Source organism: Paroedura picta, chromosome 1 (genome assembly GCF_049243985.1).
Source record: "Paroedura picta isolate Pp20150507F chromosome 1, Ppicta_v3.0, whole genome shotgun sequence".
In the NCBI taxonomy this organism is placed as follows: domain Eukaryota; kingdom Metazoa; phylum Chordata; class Lepidosauria; order Squamata; family Gekkonidae; genus Paroedura; species Paroedura picta.
The window spans coordinates 120,768,392-120,789,821 of record NC_135369.1 but is presented as its reverse complement, the minus strand read 5'-3'; the positions used below and the strand labels follow the sequence as shown (position 1 = coordinate 120,789,821).

General features: G+C 40.6%; 1 protein-coding gene and 1 non-coding gene across 2 annotated transcripts in view; one reads left to right on the top strand and one right to left on the bottom strand.

Annotated features, from left to right (window-relative positions):
- HDAC2 (histone deacetylase 2) overlaps nucleotides 1-21,430 on the bottom strand; it is a 37,853-nt gene that overhangs the window by 13,779 nt on the left and 2,644 nt on the right. The window contains exons 2-8 of the mRNA XM_077301663.1: nucleotides 15,384-15,496; nucleotides 13,518-13,635; nucleotides 11,783-11,857; nucleotides 11,215-11,353; nucleotides 9,739-9,880; nucleotides 1,565-1,657; nucleotides 1,372-1,480 (exon numbers count right to left, since the gene is read on the bottom strand). Of these exons, the coding sequence (XP_077157778.1) occupies nucleotides 1,372-1,480; nucleotides 1,565-1,657; nucleotides 9,739-9,880; nucleotides 11,215-11,353; nucleotides 11,783-11,857; nucleotides 13,518-13,635; nucleotides 15,384-15,496 (789 nt within the window). The remainder of the gene's footprint in view (nucleotides 1-1,371; nucleotides 1,481-1,564; nucleotides 1,658-9,738; nucleotides 9,881-11,214; nucleotides 11,354-11,782; nucleotides 11,858-13,517; nucleotides 13,636-15,383; nucleotides 15,497-21,430) is intronic.
- On the top strand, nucleotides 10,668-10,739 carry TRNAA-UGC (transfer RNA alanine (anticodon UGC)). The gene has a single exon. It is a non-coding gene; the product is annotated as a tRNA-Ala (tRNA).

Genomic DNA, 21,430 nt, shown 5'->3' with positions numbered 1-21,430 from the left:
GATGCATATGGAGGAGGAGCAGAGAATCAAACCCGACTTGCCAGATTAGAAGTAGGTGCTCCCAACTACTATATCAAGCTGGCTGACTCTGGGTCATGGATATGGCTAGGAATATAAGGAAATAATTGCTGGTCTTGACCAACATGATAATGAAAGGTATTTCTGCAGAGCACCCCCCCAAAAAAAACAAAAACAAACAACAACAACAACAAGCAGCAGCAGCAGCTGGTCCAGCCATATGGGACTGTCTAGAGGCCCAGAATAGAATACCCTTGGAGAAGGATAACACAGTAACATGGCCTTTTGTAGATTCAAATCTGTCTAAACCATATCAATTGGTACTATGCGATAAGGCCTACAGGCAAAAACATCTGATAATTATAAGAATGTTCAGTTTCACAGAAACAAACATATCAGATAATGGATTGAGCTTACTGAGGACCAAAAGGAATTTGTACATATGAGAAATCTGTAATCATCACTTTTAAATAGAAGGATGGTGACATGGTATAGTATAGGCTGATCTCAGAAAGTAAGCAGAGTCTTGGATGGGAGAGTACCCAGGAAGACTGCAGAGGAAGGCACTGTGGCAAACCATCTCTGCTTAATCACTTACCTTGAAACCCTATGGGGTTGCTATAAGTCGGCTGTGACTTGATGGCACTTTACACACCGATGTTTTAAAGTAAGACTGTTTTAATAATAAAAAGTAGCAAGAATGATCTAACAGATTTTTTAATATTTAAGAAGATATTCAAGTAAAGATAATTGTATGGTGTTTGAATTTATAAGATAATCAGTTAACCAAGAATGTACACCCTTATCAAGTGGGAGAGCTATTGCTAGTAGCCTATTTTTTTTAACTCTATAAATACAGGAAGCTGAATTCATTGAGATCTTTTTAGAAGGCAGTCTCTGTTTGTGACCAGTTAATATTTAGGGAAGATATTTTTACAAACTCATATAATTGCTTTCCTTTAATTGCCTGCCTTTGCAGGGTAATGGATGGTATATTTTTTCCAGAGTTAATTAATATTAAGAATACTAACAGCTATGTGGTGATAAAATGGAAGCAAAGATTCTGTAATGGTATAATTTGTGTACTATGTGTCTTTTACAAAGAATGAAATGATCTGTTATAGGAAAGTTAAGACACCAAGGGCTTCTTAAATACATGCCTATACCTGAATCAAGCCTAACCAGACCAACTGGAAAAGAAGAATATGTCTGGGGTTCTTCAGATCTTAATAGTAAATAAAATAATTTGAGAGGACCAAATCTTCAGAACTCCTCCCTCATTTGGCAGTAGATTAAAGATAAACCAACTTTATGCATACAGCATTCTTATAACATTGTTCCCATTTTTTTTACCTTTAACGGTAAGATTAAAACATCCCAGCCTGTCACCAGACAGTGAATCTGCCCCACACTGTAATACCACAGCACTAGGCTGGTACATCTCCATCACTTTGGATATAATCTGTAAAGAAGCACAAAATAATGAACAACTTTTAATTCATCTTCAAAACATTTACATTTTGAATGGGACTTAGAATCAACTCACAGGTTTAAATATCTGTCCATATGACTCATCATCTATTCCATCTCTCATTGGAAAGTTGACAGCATAGTATTTGCCTTTTCCAGCACCAATGTCCTAAAAACACAATAAACATAAGGCTAAACACAAAATGTATTAAAACCCACAATACAGTATGCCTGTTTGCAATACTTAAAAGCATTTAAACTGTTACCCAAAAACAATGTATCATTAATCTATACAAAAGCAGTGCCAGTTATTTTAGATATTCCAAATTAAATCTTCAGATAAAGCATTTGATCTGTGCAGTACAGAAGAAATCAATGCACAGGGAAATATACCAGTAGAATGGAAGGATAGACATGTGACCATACAAAAGAATCAGACCCAAAAGCAAAATTAAGATTGTATTAATTTCTTCAATCTCAATCAAGTGTGGCTTGGAGTCATTGAAAGAAAAAACATATATACTCAATGTTTTTCACCAAAAGTGGGGATAGTATAATACAGACCTATACAGGCAGATTCATTTTAAAGTATATCCAATTACCTGGGAATAGGGAGTAATGTCATGTGCCTGTTCGGTCAGATCCTTAAAGTCACATGCTATTACATCTATAAGAAACATGCCACAATTCACTAAATGAAGCACACAAAAGTAAACTATACTTCAATCAACGGGTTTTATATGAACCTATCCCTTCCTCTCTTCCATATGACAACAAATTTAGTATTTCATTTTGTTTTAATGTTTTAAAATTATTTAACAACTTAAATTCCTACTTTTATATTTTGTTTTACATATTAATTTTATCTTTGTTGTATTCCATCCTGAGGCCTCGGAGAGAGGGCTGAAAAATAAATGAATTAATAATAGTAATTCAATATTTCTCCAACCATCAATATTTGCAATATAAAACTAATTTTTAAGATCCCCCAAATCTGTTAAGTAGCAATACAGCTAGTATGTTTTATAAGGAAAGACATATTGTACAGCCACAACATGAAATTATATCACATTTCCAAGAGGATGGGCATTTTACTTCACTGGAGTAAAGACAATGAAGAGCCTTGAAGCCCATGAAAGCTCAATGAAATTATTTATCTACTAGCTTCAAAGCCCGTTCAGAACAGACTTTGAAAGGGTCCTCCCCGTCAGCTTCCTGTCGGCTTTCCAGGCCCCCGGGAAGCGCTGAGGGTGAGGGTGGGAGTGCTCCCCGGGGGCCTTGCAAGCACACCCGGAATCTCTGCAAGGCCCCGGGTGTGCTTGCCAGGCCCCTGGATGTCGGGCTTGCGGAGGCACGCTTAAACCAGCTAGAATCCAATAAATGGAAAGCACAAAGTTCAGCATCTTTGCAATCTCCATTTATTCTGTGCTCCACCAACCACCGCATGATTCTTCCTTATATCCCCCTCTTTGCTCCTCCCCTCTCCTCTTATACCTCCATTCCTACTTCCTGTTTCCTTGCTAACTCTCCCATGATGTTGTCTTTCTCTCTCTCTAACCTGCACGGGTAAGTAATCCTTCTCTTTCTTTCTCAACAGGTTTATCCTTGCTCCATCTGTCTCTCTTGCCCTAAGAATTGGAGCTGAGGGGTTGTCGCTAACCTCTGGGAGGCCCCTGGGTGTGCTTTCCAGGACCTTAGGAAGCGCTCCCTCTCCCCCCCCCCCACGGCCAGATGGCTTTCCAGGCCTTTGGGAAGCGCTCCCCCCCCTTGCGGCCCGGCCTCTTACCTAGGGCCCTGCAAGTGGAGTGGCAAAGTCACAGATGTGCCTGGCTCGAACAACCAGGCATGTCTGTGAGGCAAGAGGTGAGGGCTTGGTGAGGGAGGCCGGGTGCTGTACGGGCAGGGCCAATCAGGGTGCAGCTGGCTGCACTCTGATTGGCCCTGGAGAGGCCAGACCGTTTGTCCCCCAAGGCTGTTTTACAATTTTAAAGAGGCACCAAATGGATAAGATTTATTTACCGCATTTGTATACCACCCTCCCCTAAGGCTCAGGGAGGATCACATAGAACTAAACAGAACAATACATTGAACTCGGTTATTATAACGCATAAGAGACTACAATAACAACAACAATAAACAAAGAAATAACATTTTAACATAGCAAACAATCTAACAGATTCATGGTTGGTCATATCTATCACATGAGTTCAAGTGAGGGAGGTTCAGGGACCCAGTAGATGTTTAGATTTGGTTGACTTCAACCAAATGCCTGGTGGAGGGGTTCCCTTTTGCAAGCCCTGAGAAACTGTATTAGTTCCGTTAGGCCCCTGATCTCCTCTGGGATCTCGTTCCACCAGGTGGGGACCGGGACAGAGAAGGCGCTAGCCCTGGCTGAGGTCAGACAGACTTCCTTGGGGCCAGGGATCACTAGCTGGTTGGAGGTGGCAGAGCATAGAGCTTGTTGAGGGGCGTAGGCAGAGTGGCAGATGGGCCCAGACCACGTATGGCCTTGAAGGTAATTTCTAAGACCCAAAGCTTGATCCGCAGTTGTTAGAGGACAGGCCAGATGTGGGACCTCCATGGTGTTGCTGTGAGGACCTGGCCGCCACATACTGGAGTTTCCGGATCAAAGTTAAGGTAAGCCCTGCATACAGCAAGTTGCAGAGGTCTAGCCTAGAGGTGACAATTGCATGGATCACTGTGGCTAAGGGTTCTTTGGGCCAAGTACGGCACTGGTAGTTTGGCTTCACGGATATGGTAGAAGGCCTTGTGACCTGAGCCTCCATGGAAAGGGAAGAATTCAGGATTACACCCAGGTTCCTGGTGGAGTGGGCCACACAGACCATTTCAGATACATGTGGCTTGTCTGCACTGATAATAACGTCACTGTGTTCTCTCTTGCTACAGCATGTTTTAAGGTACTGTGCCTTGCAGGATTTCCTTCCACTGCAGCATTAAATTTAAATTTCTGCAGCTTCTGTACTGATATACCTAATTACTTTTTAAAACAGAAAGTGTCTTATTGCGGATCTGACAAGTATTGTGAATTTTTTCACCTAACAAATATCCTCATTACTATTCCACAACAAGAAAATGAAAATTAAAATGTATCAAATAATCCCAAACCACTAGGCCCTTTTCTTCATCTGCCACATCAGACTTCCATGCACAAAAACTAAAGATAGACTTTAAGTTCAATGGGACACTGGCCTGTAGTTTTATTATGCAGAATATAAAATCCCTCACAACATGGAAAATATATGTATTGAGGTCTGTGTTATTCAAATCATTAATGTTAAAGCTTGTTTTCAAGCATAATGACTAAAAAACTAGGAAACAAGATTCCATATGGAATTACCCCTTCAAGTGGTTTGTACTTTTAACTAAGTTATATCACATGTGTGTAGCATGAAGCAACAGTACCATCTTGTGGTCAATCAAACCAAAAAATAAAAGCTATCTTATAGCTAGCACATTTAATGTCCACTGAAAAGAAAAGTGAATTCAATATCTAGCAACAACAGAAATAGGTATTGTTGCTAACAGCTAAGTAGAGACAAACATTAAATCTATTATTAGACTAATGTGCTTAACAACTAAGAAATACAATGAAAAAATGCTCATTATTACCATCCCAGAATATACCTTCACTGTCTAATTAAGTACATCCTGGCAATATAAAACTGGCAAAATAATGGTGCTTAAATCTTTCTGCAAAACATTTTAAGTGTCAATACAACTGGCAAAAAAAAATCTACCTTAAACAACAAGAATATCTATTGATTTCCGCTCTTGGGAAAACACAAACCTCCTCTAGGTCTTGCAAACGGTATTATACATCTATTTAGACCCACAGTTAAAGGAAGGCTAGCATATATATGGATACCTTCACTAATATTTAAATGCTTAGCTGTGAAATATTTCCATGGGCTGCTCTATTTCAAAAGTTCAAAAAGAATCTCTGCAAAGATTTGACAGAATCTTATTTCCACACTGTTATGAGGGAAAGAATGTACCTTGTAACAACACAATCCTGATTAAAGATACCCTTACCAAGTATATACTGTGGATCTTGGCATTCAATTAGGCTTTTGCAACCAACACACTATTAATCAAAAATGGTTCTGAGGCTGCAATCATTTGAGGCTGGATTTGGCCACACTTATTATATTTCCGGACCAGTGAACTAATATTTTGCTCTTATTTCCTTCACCCATCAAACACCATATTTCCTTCTAGGCAATCTTCACTGGCTGAACATATACCCATCATGAATGCTTTAGGCCAGTGGTTCTCAACGTGGGGGTCACAATCCCTTGAGGTGTTGTTCAGCCCTTTCCCCGGGGTCGAAGTGGTGGCCATGGCTTTGGTGGCATGTCTTGTGAAGGCCAGCAACATGGCAAGTAGGAGTGACAGCACGTGTGCCCATGTGTTGCCATCCCTGCTTTAGTGGTTGCGGCACTAAGGCGATTGAGAACCACTGCTTTAGGCTGATCCTATATTGAGCAGGGATTAGGTGGCCTGTATGGACCCTTCCAACTCAATGATTCTATGATTCAAATGACTGCAATATATAAAGAGCTTTACTGGATGGATAACACTGTGATTAATGACATGGTGTCATTTCAACTTGCCCACTATTTTGGCTAATTTATGGTTTTGTTCCTAATGTAACTTTACATGCATATTGCCTGAAAGAATACAAATTACTCATGAAAAAGTGTGTGTAAAATATACATCCTGATTACTCAAGGAAAGAACTTTAAATCAAGCATATCACCACAACTATCTTTTCTTTTTGAGAATAAATTCGAAATATGATTAAGAGCAAATCTTTTGTTCATATATCTGAAAGCTGTAATAATACTCAGCCAGTTTCAGTGAGAAGGATGGCTGCTTTGCTTACTTAACAATTTAAGACTTCATCCAAGCTGAATGCCTGTTGTGATGTAATCCAGTGGGCAGAGGAACAGACAGACTTCAGTCAGATGTATCATGTCAATTCATTCAAGTATAGATGGTTGATTTATTCTGTATTCAGCTGTGTGGTGGTCCAACACCTTGTGTCCTGACACTGGTACTGAGAGCAGTGGTGTTGAGCTGCCTGCCTAAGTCCACAATTCCCCTGGTGCATTCCCACCATTGAGAGATGGGATGGAGGATAGGCGTCCATCACGGCTGGCCCACATGGATGCCCTTGTGAGGGTGGTGGGGGCAGAGCAAAGGGATACTGAGGTGCTTTAACAACAACAACAACAAGCCTTTAATAGCATATAAAATACAATATAAGAAGGGAAAGTACAAAAGGATCCACTGCTAGTGAAAACAAAGGCAAAGATCATGCTTTAGGGTAAGACATAATACATTCACGATTTCTCATGGCAAGATATAAAACTTTACAACTGGTTCAATTATATCAGGGTTCTGGGATGTCAAAAGAAACTGAATATACGTTCTCTTTTACACAGCAGTGAGTTAAGAAATTTAGCTCGGATCGAGGAATAAAATGGACAATGGAAGAAAACGTGTAATTGATTCTATACAGCATTGTCCACAGGGGCACAACCTAGCTGAATACGGGATCTGTTGAAATCTCCCATAGACCCATTATGCACGGGGGTTTTAGCGCACATTCGGGGTGGAATGGCGGCGACTAAAATCACAGATAACGCACGGAGCCGGCTGCAACCGGCTGCAGCTTCGGTGCATGCCGCCGAAAAAGCCGCGTCAGTGAAACGCGGAAGAAAGCGCAGCTTCCGGGTGAGCGGGGCGCAACCAGACGCGGCGCCCGGATCGGCGCGTGCATAATCGGTTACTCTGGGTTTTGCCGCCGTCGCGCCCCGCCCCGTGTATAACCGGTATGCGTCGCGTCTTCCCCCTCCGCGTTTTCCATGTGACCTGAAATCGCCGTTTCGGCGGCCGTGCATAATGGGCCATATAGAACAGCAGAAGGTAGAGCATTAATTCTAGCTAACATGAATGCTCTACGCTGTTTTGGGATGATTAGATGGTAGAAGTACGCAGCTAGGGGCTGAGAGCTTGGTGAGATCCCCAAGCTCAATGGCGAGCAAACGTTTCTAGCTTTACTGCTACGTTCCTGCAGTTCTATGTCTAACAGTCTGCGTTTAATTGAATTAAATGCAGTCTTTTCAGATACCAGATACAAGGAGTCTAAAGAGATTCCTATAGATTTAATTTTTCCCTCAATGTGTCTTAACCAAGTAGATGACTCATGTTCAGATAGCATAAGGGAAATTACACTATTGGGGTCAGATCTAAAATGAATGCGAAGCCAGAACTTGATTGTTAACAACCATGCTCTGGTTTCCAATAGTCTTTGGCTGGTTTCTAGACATAGGACTGCGTAAGAAACACAGTTCGAGGTCCCAAGGATTTTACGAAGGAAGACAGATTGGAGACTTTCGACTGCTTGGTTAAAAGTGTTGATCCAAATAGGGATGCCATAGTTGGGCACTTAGTTTCCCATTGAATACTTTGAGGGCTGCTGGCACATACTGGTTACCACTGGTGTAGAAGAAACGTGTAATTGCCAGGGCACTAGTTTTTGCAGATCTGATTGCATATTTCCTCTGTGTAGCCCAATTTGCATTATGGTGAAAAAATATTCCCAAGTATTTGAAGCTTTTAACTTGTTCAATGTTGTTACCTCTTACATTCCATTTAAGAGGCTTCCATGGCTTTCAAAAAAAACCCACAATTTTTGACTACTCAAAGTTCAGAGCAAGTTTGTTTACTTCACAGAAGTCCAGGAATGGAACCAGTAAGCGTTTTAAGCCAATTTGTGAATGGGACAACACTACCGCATCATCTGCGTATAAAAGCAGTGGGATGTGAAGAGAACCAATTTTGGGGCTATGGCCATAATTGGGGGATAGGGACGGAGCAAGGTCATTTATAAAAAGGTTAAATAGGAGGGGAGGCAAAATGCATCCTTGTTTTACCCCTTTGGTGCTTTAATAGATTTACTGAGGTGCTTTAATAGATTTAACATGTGCCAACATTGTACACAGATGCAGGGGGGCAGCTATTTTGCTCTGCAAAAAGGGCTACCAGAGAGAAAACCAGAGAGGAAACACAATACATTGAAAAACCACCTTCCTTTTCCACTTCCTCAGTGAAATTGACCTATCAGGTGATTAATAATAGTCTCCTGCCCCACCCCCAAGAAATCCAGTTTTTCTGATGGAATGCAAAGTAGATATGCCTTCACAGCAATCAAATTAAGCAATACTGTTCTGGACAAGCCAAAAAAGAAAGTTATTTCTTTCCTTCATTTGGAAATTACAAACCTGATTCAGTTATGAGAAAATTCACCTTACATTTTTCCTAAGCATCAGAATTATTATAGTTAAATTCATTTCAGATTATCACCCTCCTTTTATTTGCACAAAATGTAGCCATTTTCTAACAACTGTAACTTTTCCTGTGAGAATTGTAACTGGCTCAGTGAAATAATACACATCACTATATTCTAAATTAATCCTTCTAGTTTGACTTAATCAAAATCACAATGTACTGGGAGGATAGTTGCCTCAGATATATCTGAAACCCCAAATGGTAGAACTGATCAGAGGTAAATGTACTCTTGCAACAAAGCTCAATTGCATTTGAAAACTGGTTTATTCTGCAAAGATTACGCTTGAATATCAACAAAGTCCCCAAAAGTCCATGTAAATTAATACTGAAAAAATGTGTTTAGGACAGATATATAGGTAAAGTTTATTTCATATGGCCAAAGCCATATATGATATAACAATATAACAAAAACAACTGTGCAAGCAGTGATAAGTAAATAATAAAAGTAAAATAAAACTGACAGAGATGTTAGTATATCTATCCAATGTGACAGCTAATATAGTGAATTTATTTTTATTATGTTTCCTGGCAATGATACACATTTATCATACAAGGGACATATTTGAACAAAATACTCCTTACACAAATTTGAAGTTGTTAATGTCACAATGTCAAGAAGCCAACCATTGTGAAAGTTGTGTGGTGCAGTAACTAGAGCGGGCTAGGTTTGGAGATGCTTAATCCAAATTTAAATCCCCTCCCACCTATGAATTTTACTAGCTACGGTATGCTCAGCTCAAATCATAGTATTGTTAAAAATATAAGAGAGTGGCTAAAGATTAAGTAGAAAAAAGATATTAAGATGGGACTCAAATTGAAAGACATCTGCAATATGCTAGTTTATTCAAATTGTATGTTTATGTTTGAACTTACCCTCAAATCTCCTGTACCAGGGAAATATTCACCATATTTATGGAATGATACTGTCATGACACGATCTGTTGTATAAAATGCTTCTTCAACTCCATCACCATGATGGATATCAATATCAATGTATAGTACTCTTTGGTGGTATCTGAGGAAGGAAAACAGAGATACTTTAATAAAGCAGCACCAATTAAACCCACAACATTCCCTTAGAAAATCAAAAAGAACATCTGGGGCCAGATTTCCCCAGGTGTTGCTTTTCTTCTCTAGATTACCCTTGGTTCTCTTCCATCCCCCCAACAAATTAGCAGTGCTAAAGACAAGCTTTTAAAGAGAAACAGCGAATGATCAGTTTACACCAACCACAGCATACAACTAACTAGTTTACCACCTCAGCAAAGGCAGACAATAATGGGTATCACAGTCTTGAAGAAACAGCCATCCATTACAACTACTGCAGCTCAGCACCCCCCCCCCCCATAACTTAATAATCTATTGTATGGATATGCATGTGTTTGTGTACTGCCATTACGGCAACCCCATTAATTAATATCCTCCAAAATATCCATTCTCAAATCTGGCAAACTCAGGGCAGTGATTTCCTTCTTGGAGTCAATCCACCTTCTTCTGGGTCTTCCTTTCTTCTGCTGCCTTCAACTTCTCCTGGCATTATTGTCTATTCCAGTAACTCCTATCTCTTCTCATTAAATATTATAGCCTCAGTTTAGTCATTTTAGCTTCCAAGGAGAGTCCAGGGTTCATTTGATTTAAAAGCCATTTATTTGTCTTTCCAGCAGTCTACAGTATCCATAAACCTAGCCTCCAAAAGCGTATTTCAAAGGAATCTTCTTCCTGTCATCTTCCTTCATTGTCCAACTTTCATGCTCACATAGTAATGGGGGATACAGTGTCAAGCTTGATCTTAGCCCGTCAGTGTAGTTGTGGCTCAGTTGTAGAGCATCTGCTTTGCATGCAGAAGGTCCCAGGTTCAATCCCTGGCATCTCCAGTTAGGGATCAGGTAGTGGGCAATGGGAAAGACTTGCCTGAGACCCTGGAGAGTTACTGCTACACTATTTTGAAAAATACTGACTTTTATGGGACAATGGTCTGAATCAGTATAAGGCAGTGTTATGTGTTCATGTGTGTGCCCCAAAAGCAATTTTAATTTTGTCCTTTCACTTCTAAAAAGAAACCTTACTTTATTTTTCTGAACTTTCTTTTGTTAAAAATGTCTGAATAAAACATTAAGAAAAAAAGAAACCTTAGAATATATATATTTACTTGACATAATCTTATTACACAGCCTTAGAACAAAGAAGGCTTTATGATTAACACTGTCAGAATCACTGACATAAAACCCTACAAGGAATGTTCAAACTGATTGTGAGGTGTCAAGAAATATCAGATCAATGTTAACCTGAAGTCCACAGCTCACATTTTCTACAAGATTCAATTCATTTGTAGTTTCAGCATGAACTTACTTCAGTAATTCAAGAATGGCAAGCACAATATCATTGACGTAACAGAAACCAGATGCCTCTGACTTCTTAGCATGATGAAGTCCTCCAGCCCAATTAACAGCCATGTCAGTCTGCTGCCGGTTCAGTTTTACCGCTCCAGCTAAAGAACCATTGTGAGAAAAATATAGTAAAGATGAAGACAGGTAACACGGGTCAGTTGTCCGTCAAACAAGAATAATTGTTTCACTGTCACTTCTCCTGATTTGCATTATAACACACCTCTACTCTAGCTTTAAAATGACTTTTTAGAGTCTACTAAATTTGGGCAAAACATGGCACATAATACAATGAATCACTAATTTTACACAGACATTTCACATGTTCTTTCATTTTATTTTATTCACACTCATTCAATTTCAGCGAAGCTATAAAAACACTGCCAGGATTATTCTATTATACTTCGACTCCAAATGCTAATGTATCTTCATGCAGAAGATTTAGAATATAACCGTCAAAAACGGTTTCTTCTCTTTGACAGTCCTTTAAAAGTTAATAACTCAACAATTAATCCTGAGGAGGATATACCTACCCACAGAGCCTCCTGTGGACAGCTGGCAGAATTCAAACAATCCATCAAACACAGGACAGTCTTCTCCAACATTAACTATGTAAGACAATTTTATTAGTATTAATTATTGTTGTTCAAAAGTGTATATTCAAAAATCTTGAATACAGCCAACGTTGATAAAATTGTATACTTCATTAACAGAAGTATTAACCGTAGCTTTATGACAACTACTAGCTTCAAAGCCCGTTCATAAGAACGGGCTTTGATAGGGCCCTCCCACCCGCCGCGGCCACTTCCCCATGGCACACCAAGCGTGCCCGAAGTGATCCTCGGCCCCCTCGGTGCTGTATGCTTGGCAGGCCACGGGGAAGCCATCTCTGCCACTCCCACCCAGTGAGCCCACAGCTTCCTCGCAGCCCACCAAGCATTCCTGGCGCGGTGGGGAAGCCATCCCAGGGCCTCCCACAGCGAGTGTGCGGCTTTGCCCGGGTGCGTGCCCTCTTCACCAGAGGGCCCGTGGTATGCATGGTGTCCGGGTGGCGCCGCTGTCCCAATCCAGAAGCACCCAGCTTTGCTGACCCAGACCGCTGACCCGGGCAGGGCCGCCTACATGGCCCTTTTTAAATTATTTAAGGGCCAAAGGTTAAGATATGAAGTCTTAGAAATAAGTTTAGTTAAAGCATAGATTCGCTATTAGTAACTAGAGCACCTTCTATCTGAACATTGTCAACATTTACAGCAGCATTTTATGCCAAGCAATTGTTTACGATGTTTCACCAAATGTGTAATTACCAATACTTTTAACTAGGGTTGTGCACGATAGTGTCTGAATCGGCCATTCTAGGCCGACGCAGGCAGCGCCGCGCTACGGGTGTGTGTGGGTGGAGGTGTGGGCGCCGGTACGTAACTTGGCGCACACACACGGAGCACCCCCCCTCCCTCCCCCGGTGCTGGCCATGCTGGCCTGGTTGGGCTGATTTGGATGCACGACCCTATATAATACTGGTTTCAGTTGTAATATAACATTCTAGTTCACTGTAACAGTCATTAACAGTAGTACTGCTGCTGTTCCCCAATGTTATCCGATATTCAGCTTTTCTTAACGGTAGCAAAACACTCTGTAGGTATGCTTAGTTGATTCCTATATGACGGTAAGGCCAAATCGCACATAATATTGGCTAACTGCTAAACTGTAATTTCCCCACTGGGGCTGTGCGCTCCTTCCTCTCCCTTAGCATTAAATAGGTGAAACTGCAATTAGTTCGCCTTGAAATGGAAGGCCGAAAGGAATTTCTACTTTCACCATCTGGTTGAAGAGCTGGAGCGACTTTATGGCTGGAGTTAATCATAATTATACTAGTACAGACAAAGTTGTACCATAATTAATGCTAAATGGTGAAGTGGGAGGGGGAAAGACGATGCCAGTCTGAGCAGGAAGGGTGAGTGCCCAGAGGGTGCTTCCAATCTTCAATGCAATCAGGCAGCATTACTTCTGAAGCAGTTGTAAAACTGAGCCTTATAACTGGCAGGAAACAGTTCAGAATGAGAATAACCCAAAGGCAAAAGAAGTAGATTTTTAGATTTCTACCATTACAAATCGAGCTCTAGAATAAAGGCACTTCATTGCTATTATGGATCTCTGTAGGGGACCAATGCTTAGGTACTTTTTGTTCACCAGACTACAAAATAAATTATGCTTTGTGAGGGAGAAGGTTTTCTAAAAATTGTTCGCATTTAGCTCATGACACGAACTTACATCTTTGCATCTGTTTGCTATATTCAGACATGTTGTCAGGTCTTATAGAGCGAAGAAATTTAATATATTCATCACTGTGGTATTTGGTCATTTCTTCTGCTGTAGCTTTGTGGGGCCGCTGGCAAATAAAATTGATCCATTAAATAACAAGTTGTAGTAATATTGCAAATATTCCTATTTAAACAAATATGATAGAACATTACATTTGCACTCACTATTTCAGCTTTGTTTCTTTCACAAGAAATGACACAATAGCTGTTGTATGTTTTTAAGAACTAATCCAACATGTCTGTCATTCATAGGGTGAGACCCAACCAAATATTTCCATAGGACAAATCTTTTTTTGCCTTCTTCTTCCTACTACCTCAGGGTCAGAAACAACATTTGAGGGACATTTTGGGCTGCAGCATGTGTGGATGGGTAGGGACTATTCTGCAGGCGAAAATCTTAGGCTGGATCCAAGCAATATATGTGGCAAATGAATTATATACGTGCTAAAGCCTTACAAATGTATTTTTAATGTAGCATTGCATAAGATTTGTTTAGGTATTCTTCCAAAATACATAAACTTTCACAACCATGAGCCCTAATAAATGGGAAATTGTGATTTTTAGCAATGTAATTTTGTTTGCATAGGCCTGAATCAAACTTCAGGTATCTTTAAAAATGAATAATTAAATAAAGATAATTTTTCTTAGAAACAGAACCCCTTCCATCAGATGTTTCAACTAACTGATTGGAATATTAATGTTAAAGCAGAATGACTCAAATTAACTAATAAAGACCAAGATCATGATAATTTTATTTTTACAACCTCCACAATAGTCAAGAAATACTTCCATGGATGTTCTACTTTATTTGGCCCATGGATCTGGAAGATTAATTGTTTTCTAGGTTGGATCTGGTGATTAATTAACAAAAGTTTCTGCAGCAGTCATTTTTAAACTGGGAAAGCTTATTCTGCAAAGCTATGGGACTCAAATGGAGCAACAGCCACATCAATGAGGGAGGGGGAGGAAAAGGGTGAAATCCCTTTCTCCTGCCTCCTGTATGAGCAGAGCTCTGCTGATGAAAGAGGGAGAAGGGAATTATTGTTGTCCACTTTCCTCTGACCAGTGTGGCTACTACTGCATGCATTTCCTGTGATCCCAGGAACCATGGCTAGAAATGCCTTTTGGGAAAAGGAGAAATCCAAGATCAATGATCTATGTCTGGTCCTCAAGAGTAGCCATCCCCAACCTGTGGGCTGCGGACCACATATGGTCCGTTGACTAACTGGAGGTGGGCCACGAAGGACGCCTTCTCCCTCCCCCCGACCCTTTACTTCATCCACGATCTGCACATGGGACTATCTCGTTGCAGAGAAACAAGCTCAGGGTTCCCATTGATTCTCATTGTCATGAGTTAAAATTTCCATGAAAATAAAATGTTCCTTATGTTCATTGTTGTGGCGTGTCTGTATCTTATTCTGAAGGGATGTTTAAACATTACCAGAGCGACCAGAGTCAGAGAGCGTTAGGGCAGTAGGCCTCGGTAAAATTGTCAAGCGTTGAGTGGTCCCCGGTGATAAAAAGGTTGGGGACCACTGCTCAAGAGGTTTCTAGTGCTGAATTCAACTCATTGTTTTGAATCTTTGTAAATACCCCAAAATGTGACATAGTTAGTCCAGCAATGTGTAACTGCGTTTACTTGGGTTAATTACCTCTCCTTACACTGCTAAAACCATGAAGGGTTAACCTGAAATTCAAAACTATTAGACATTTCTCAAAACTAGCATGTGTGTAAAATATATTTAACCAAATGTATTTTGTCACTAGTCATCCACTTCCACTTTTTTGAATAATAAAACTGCACAGGTATACTCACATAAATTTCCATTTTCCTATATAAACCATAATTTAGCAATAAGTTATGTGTCATGCGAATCCTGTGAGGCTTCATTGGATGTCCTTGCCCATAATAATAGTTCCCTATATCACCTAAAAAGGGAACACAAGTCATAGTTCAAAGTGCAGTCATTACTTTTTCAGGTTTAATTGCTTAGGCTTGCTTTGTTTAGGAAGAAATATATGCACAACTCCCCATCTCATTCCAACTTGTCAAGCAGATCTTCACTTATCTGTGATTTCACACTTCAGGAGGCTCTCTAAATTTCCAAAGTACAGCACAAAGTCTTAGTTAAAATCCGGCACCTTCCTTATACTCTCTCTGCATGACACAGATAATTATTACAAATAATAAATGGCTACCATGACCAACAAAATGTGTTTAAGATAGCACAATAATACTCTAGTCAAGAGGCTGATATCTTGTTAAACTGTAGCTGCTGAACTGACTTCATAGTGCATTCAGAAAGGTACATGGTTTACATCACTGGAATAGGATCTGGCAGACCCAGGTTTGAATCCTTGTTTTGCCATGGAAGGTTGCTGGAAATTTCGGGCCTGCACCAAACACTCTCAGCCTAACCAACCTTACAGAGTTGCTATGAGAATTTATTTATTTATTGGATTTGTTTGACCACCGTTCTCAGTGAACTGGCTCACAGCGGTTTACAAGCATGTAAAATACAGATCCAATCCATAACAATAAAACAACAATATTAACAGTATAAAACCATCTCCCCATAAAATAACTCTAAAATTCTACAATATAACCATGGCGGTAATAATCAACAACAATCTAATTTCCCACACAGGGAACCACTGGGTCGGTCTAGAATCAGGCAGATCTCAAGGAACATAAATATATCAAAAGGGGGTTGATCACAAGATGGCTCAGGCACAGTCTAATACCAGCCCAACTCCTAAGGGAAGGGGGGACCCGATCTTAGCCTCGGGATCACCACCTGGCCTCAACCAAACGCCTGGTGGAAGAGCTCCATCTTGAAGGCCCTACGTAACTCAGAGAATTCCGTCAGGATCCGCAGCTCTTCAGGGAGCTCATTCCACCGGGTGGGAGCCAGGACAGAAAAAGCCATGGCCCTGGTTGAGACCAGGCGTGCTTCCCGGGGTCCTGCAGAGCAAAGTGCCTTACGGGGGGCATAAGGAGGTAAGCAGTTCCTAAAGTATGGAAGAGAGGAGAATGCTTTAAAGCCTTTCTTGGTCCCCCATGGAGAGAAAGGTGGATTGTAAATGAAATAAGTATTTAATTAAATGCAGGTAAAACATTTGCCCCAGTGATCCTATATACATTCCCAGGCAATTAGCCTTTCCTATCCTATTATTTCAATGAAAGTGCAACAGTCCCTCCCTTGAACAGATCACTATAGCTAGGTGTCCCGAGACCAGGTAGGGCGCTAGTAGCTTGGCTTGGCGGAGATGGTAAAATGCCAGCCGCACTACCTTTGCGACCTGGGCTTCCATGGTGAGGGATATGCTCCCTACCTCCCAGAAATCCATCAATGTGTTCTGCTCCTAGACCTGTTGCACTGTTACAATTATCAGTTAATAGTATTAACATTATGGTTATCTATATGTTATGGATTGTTTCTTGTATTTTTTCCCTATGTTTTATGTAAACCGTCCTGAGCCTCTGGGGAGAGCGGAATAATAATAATAATAATAATAATAATAATAATAATAATAATAATAATAATAATAATAATAATAATAATAATAATAATAATAATAATAATAATAAAAGAAGTAGTAGAATGTTGTAAGGGCTCTTCCATATGTACCGCAACAGTTCCCCCAAGAGAATCGCTTTTCCACCTGCAGATGTAAATGAGGGTAAGAAGATTTCTCATGATTATCTCTTCCTGTGGCTGACTCCTAATTTTCTCCTTATATTATTTTTCAAGTCCATTGATCCTCAGGAGCAACCGTTAGGAGGAACAACTAAGGCTGTAGAGGAAGATGGTTAATGGAAAATGTTCCACTTATGCTACTCAACAACATTGAAGTCAGAATCAACAATTACTCTATTACCAATGTATCGAAGTACTACACGTTGGGTTTTGTTCAGATGTGACAAATGAACTAAAACTAATTAACAAGTGAGACACGACTCATATGTCTGCTCTAGTGAGACCATATGTGTACTTCTGGCACAAGGCCTCCCACTGCCCTCCCTCCTGCAAGCAGCCAGTGAAAATGCCCAGGCAGAAGTGACATCTCCAGCCCTGACAGCTCCTGGGGATACCAGCTGGGGGAGGGGGGCTGTTATTCCTAGTCTACTCCCTTCTCAACACACACATGGAGCATGACTAAATAGTTCCTGGTTTCAGAAGTATAACTACGATTTCTCATGACATCTGAAGGCAGAGACTTATTTTAGGATTCTGCTTGGTGGGAAAGAAAAACCAACACTTAGTGTGAAAGAAAAATTTGGACTTCATAGCACATTGAAAAGATTTCAGAAACCAGGGACTCTTCAATCACACCCCGTGCATGAGTGAAAATGAGAGGGTGAACACTAGCACCATTAACTGAATTGTGCCTATGAAGCAAACAATTTATTTGTGACACCTGAATGTAATGTGATGATCACAAAAGTTACTCTAATTCTTCCCTTTATTATTAGATAAAAATAGTTTGAAAGTCCCAAGCTGGAAGGTTTGTGTAGCATCTCATTATAATTCACAAACATCATTATATTCTTACTAAACGTTGAACAGATTGCAAACACTGATGAATACTTTTAAAAAATCTTGAGATTTCAAAGGGATAATCACAGTGGGGTTGAATACCTTCTAACTCACATGGAAAGCTGGATACACAAAATGTTTTTTAAAACATTTTTATCCAGGAGGGGGTTATTTCCAATCAAGAACCAAAGTCTGCTGCACTGCTAGCAGAAATAGCTCTGTTGGTCATATATTTGTTATTTAACTATATGCGTTTGAATCCCTATTCTGCTAAGCACACTTATTGGATAATAATATTAGGCCAGTCATACATTCAGCCTAACCTACATTACAGGGATATTATAAGGATATCATGGAGGCTAGGATGATGCAAGCCTCTTTGGGCACCCATGGGAAGAAAAGCAGAATATAAAATAATAAATATTTATGGAGAACCACACAAAAACCTGCATCCCAAGGGGAAAAAGTTGTTCTAGAATGTGGCTTCCCAAAGTGGGTGGTATGTACCCCCCACCGAGCAGTGGAAGGATTTTGGGGTGGAGGGAAAGAAATGTTGGGGCACTAGGGTGGTAGTGAGGAATTTTGGTGCAGCGGGGGGGGGGCAGTCTGACTCTTCCTGCTGCAGCTGCGTTTTCCTAGAGAGAGAGATTCCAGGTTGGCTTGTCATTGCCTCCCTCTGAGTAGTAGGACTTCCTTGGTGGTCTCCCATCCCGGTCCTGACCAGGGCCAACCCTGCTTAGCTTCCTGAAGGAAATGACAGCTTCAGAAGATGGGCTGGATGGGAACATATTCCAGCTTGCTCCTGGCCATGAGATTTTTTTCTCAGACTAAAATACGGCCACTGCACAACAACCAAAAAAGAAGTGTAGGCACTATAGTGTGTTTTGAATTTGCAGTAAACCTGACACCAGGAAAGAGGTATGTATTATTGTTGTTATTAGTTATATTGATATTGTTCTGTGTACCGTATTTGCCGGCGTATAAGAAGACTGGGCGTATAAGACGACCCCCCAACATTTCCACTCAAAATACAGTACTATGGGCAGCTATGTCTATCTCAACTGAAGTGCACCTGGCGTATAAGATGACCCCCCCACTTGGAGGCATGTTTTTCAGGGGGGGATAGTAGTCTTATAGGCCAGCAAATACTGTAAATGTTCTATACTGTTTTATGTAAACTGCCCAGAGCCATAGGGAAGGGTGGTATAAAAATCTAAATAAATGAATAAATATTTATATGTGGGGGGGGGGGGGGCACCAGGGATGTCACCTGGGAGCCAAGGAGGTGGCTGCCTGAAAAAGTTTGGGAACCACTGCTCCAGAAATTCTGATTTCTAGAAGCCTACAGAAATTGTACTAAATTGCAGGGTCCAATTGCAGGGTGCTGTATTACTACCAGAAGTGCTTGTTCAAATGTACAAGTAGTTTATTCAGCAGAAAAACATGGCAATAGCAACCTAATTTTTCCTCTTGAATAGTCTTTCATTTAACAAGTATGCAGGTACAAATATGACTATATTTATACTATCTGAATAATATCTGGACTTCTATTTCACAATATTAGTACATGTACTTGCATTTTTAAACTATAAAACATCTATACCTGTATTTTATAGCAGGGGTAGTCAACCTGTGGTTCTCCAGATGTCAATGGATTACAATTCCCATGAGCCCCTGCCAGCATTTGCTGGCAGGGGCTCGTATGAATTTTAGTCCATGAACATCTGGAGGACCACAGGTTGACTACCCCTGTTTTATAGCACATAAATATTGGCTTGTTAACATACAGCATCAGCCTTCTAATCTAACTGTCCCATCAAATCATATAATGCCCATTTTTCTTCCTAAAAAGCCAGTTCAAACCAGGGGTAGTCAAACTGCGGCCCTCCAGATGTCCATGGACTACAATTCCCATTTGCTAGCAGGGGCTCATGGGAATTGTAGTCAATGGACATCTGGAGGGCCGTAATTTGACTACCCCTGGTTCGAACAATCCTCCCTCCTAGGGGTCCAGTTTTCTCAACAAAGACTGGTGAACAACAAAGGAGGAGGCTGCAACTGCGATTTGGTCTCTCTTGGCAGCATTTGGGGGTTCCAGATAAGCCACACAACACAATTCTATTTTTGTAGTATCAATTATCCACTATACTGTCCTCAAATATATTTATGTACAAATGCTGCTTGAGAAACCCTTTCCCTCCTCTCAAGAATAACTTATTCTCCTAAATTTAGCCATTCTTATCACTGATAATATATTTTCTAGTTGGTTGTGATGCTATTAAGTATATTTCCTTGAAAACAATTTCCCAAGAAGAGATTAGGATTAAAACAACAATCCAGATACTATAGGTACCCGGTCCATTCTTTTTAGCTGTTGTTGGATAGCATTAAGTACTTTGATATCTAAGACACAATTCTTAGAGGATTATCCCTCTCTTGTCACATCACCATACAATTATATAGTTAATGGTTTAAACACTTATGCCGTTTATAATGTTCATAATGTTAACGCATTTTAAGTTTGTTTTCTGGTTTGTTTCTGGATCAAGTTCAAGGTACTGGTTTGGACCTTTAAGGCTATATGTGGCTTAGTCCTACCTACTTGCAGGACCTCTTACTTGCTTATGCCCCCCACGGGGCGCTCCACTCTGCAGGTATGAACTTGTTGGTCGTCCTGGGGCCCTGGGAGGTACGCCTGGCCTCAACTAGGGCCAGGGCCTTTTCAGTCCTGGCCCCTACCTGGTGGAATGAGCTCCCAGAAGAGCTGCGGGCCCTGACAGATAGAGCTCTTCCACCAGGTGTTTGGTTGAGGTTGGGTGGAGAGCCCAGAGTTTAAGATCGGGTCACCCCCACCCTAAGGTCCCCAGGCTAGGTTATTAGACCCTGTGTAGGCCCACTGGATAAACTACTCCCCAGTATTATTATTATTACTATTGCTACATTATGTAAAGTAAGAGATGGTTGCGTCAACTGCACTGGTTACCAGTCTGTTTCTGGATCAAGTTCAAGGTTCTGGTTTTAACCTTTAAGGCTATACATGTCCCTGGGTCCTGCCTATCTGAGGGACCGCTGAGGGATTTTACTGTTATACTGTATTGTGCTACTGTGCCTTTTTTGTAAGCCACCCCGAGCCGACATTACAGGAGGGGTGGGTTATAAATTCAATAACTATAAATGACTATTTGAAGGCCAAAGCAGTGGTCTGCTGGGGAGATTATTTTCAATGCTGCCATTTTTGTATTTGCATTTTAGAGTATTATGTGGGGATCTTGTTGTTTTATGATGTTTTATATTTACTGATGTTTTATGAGATATATATATA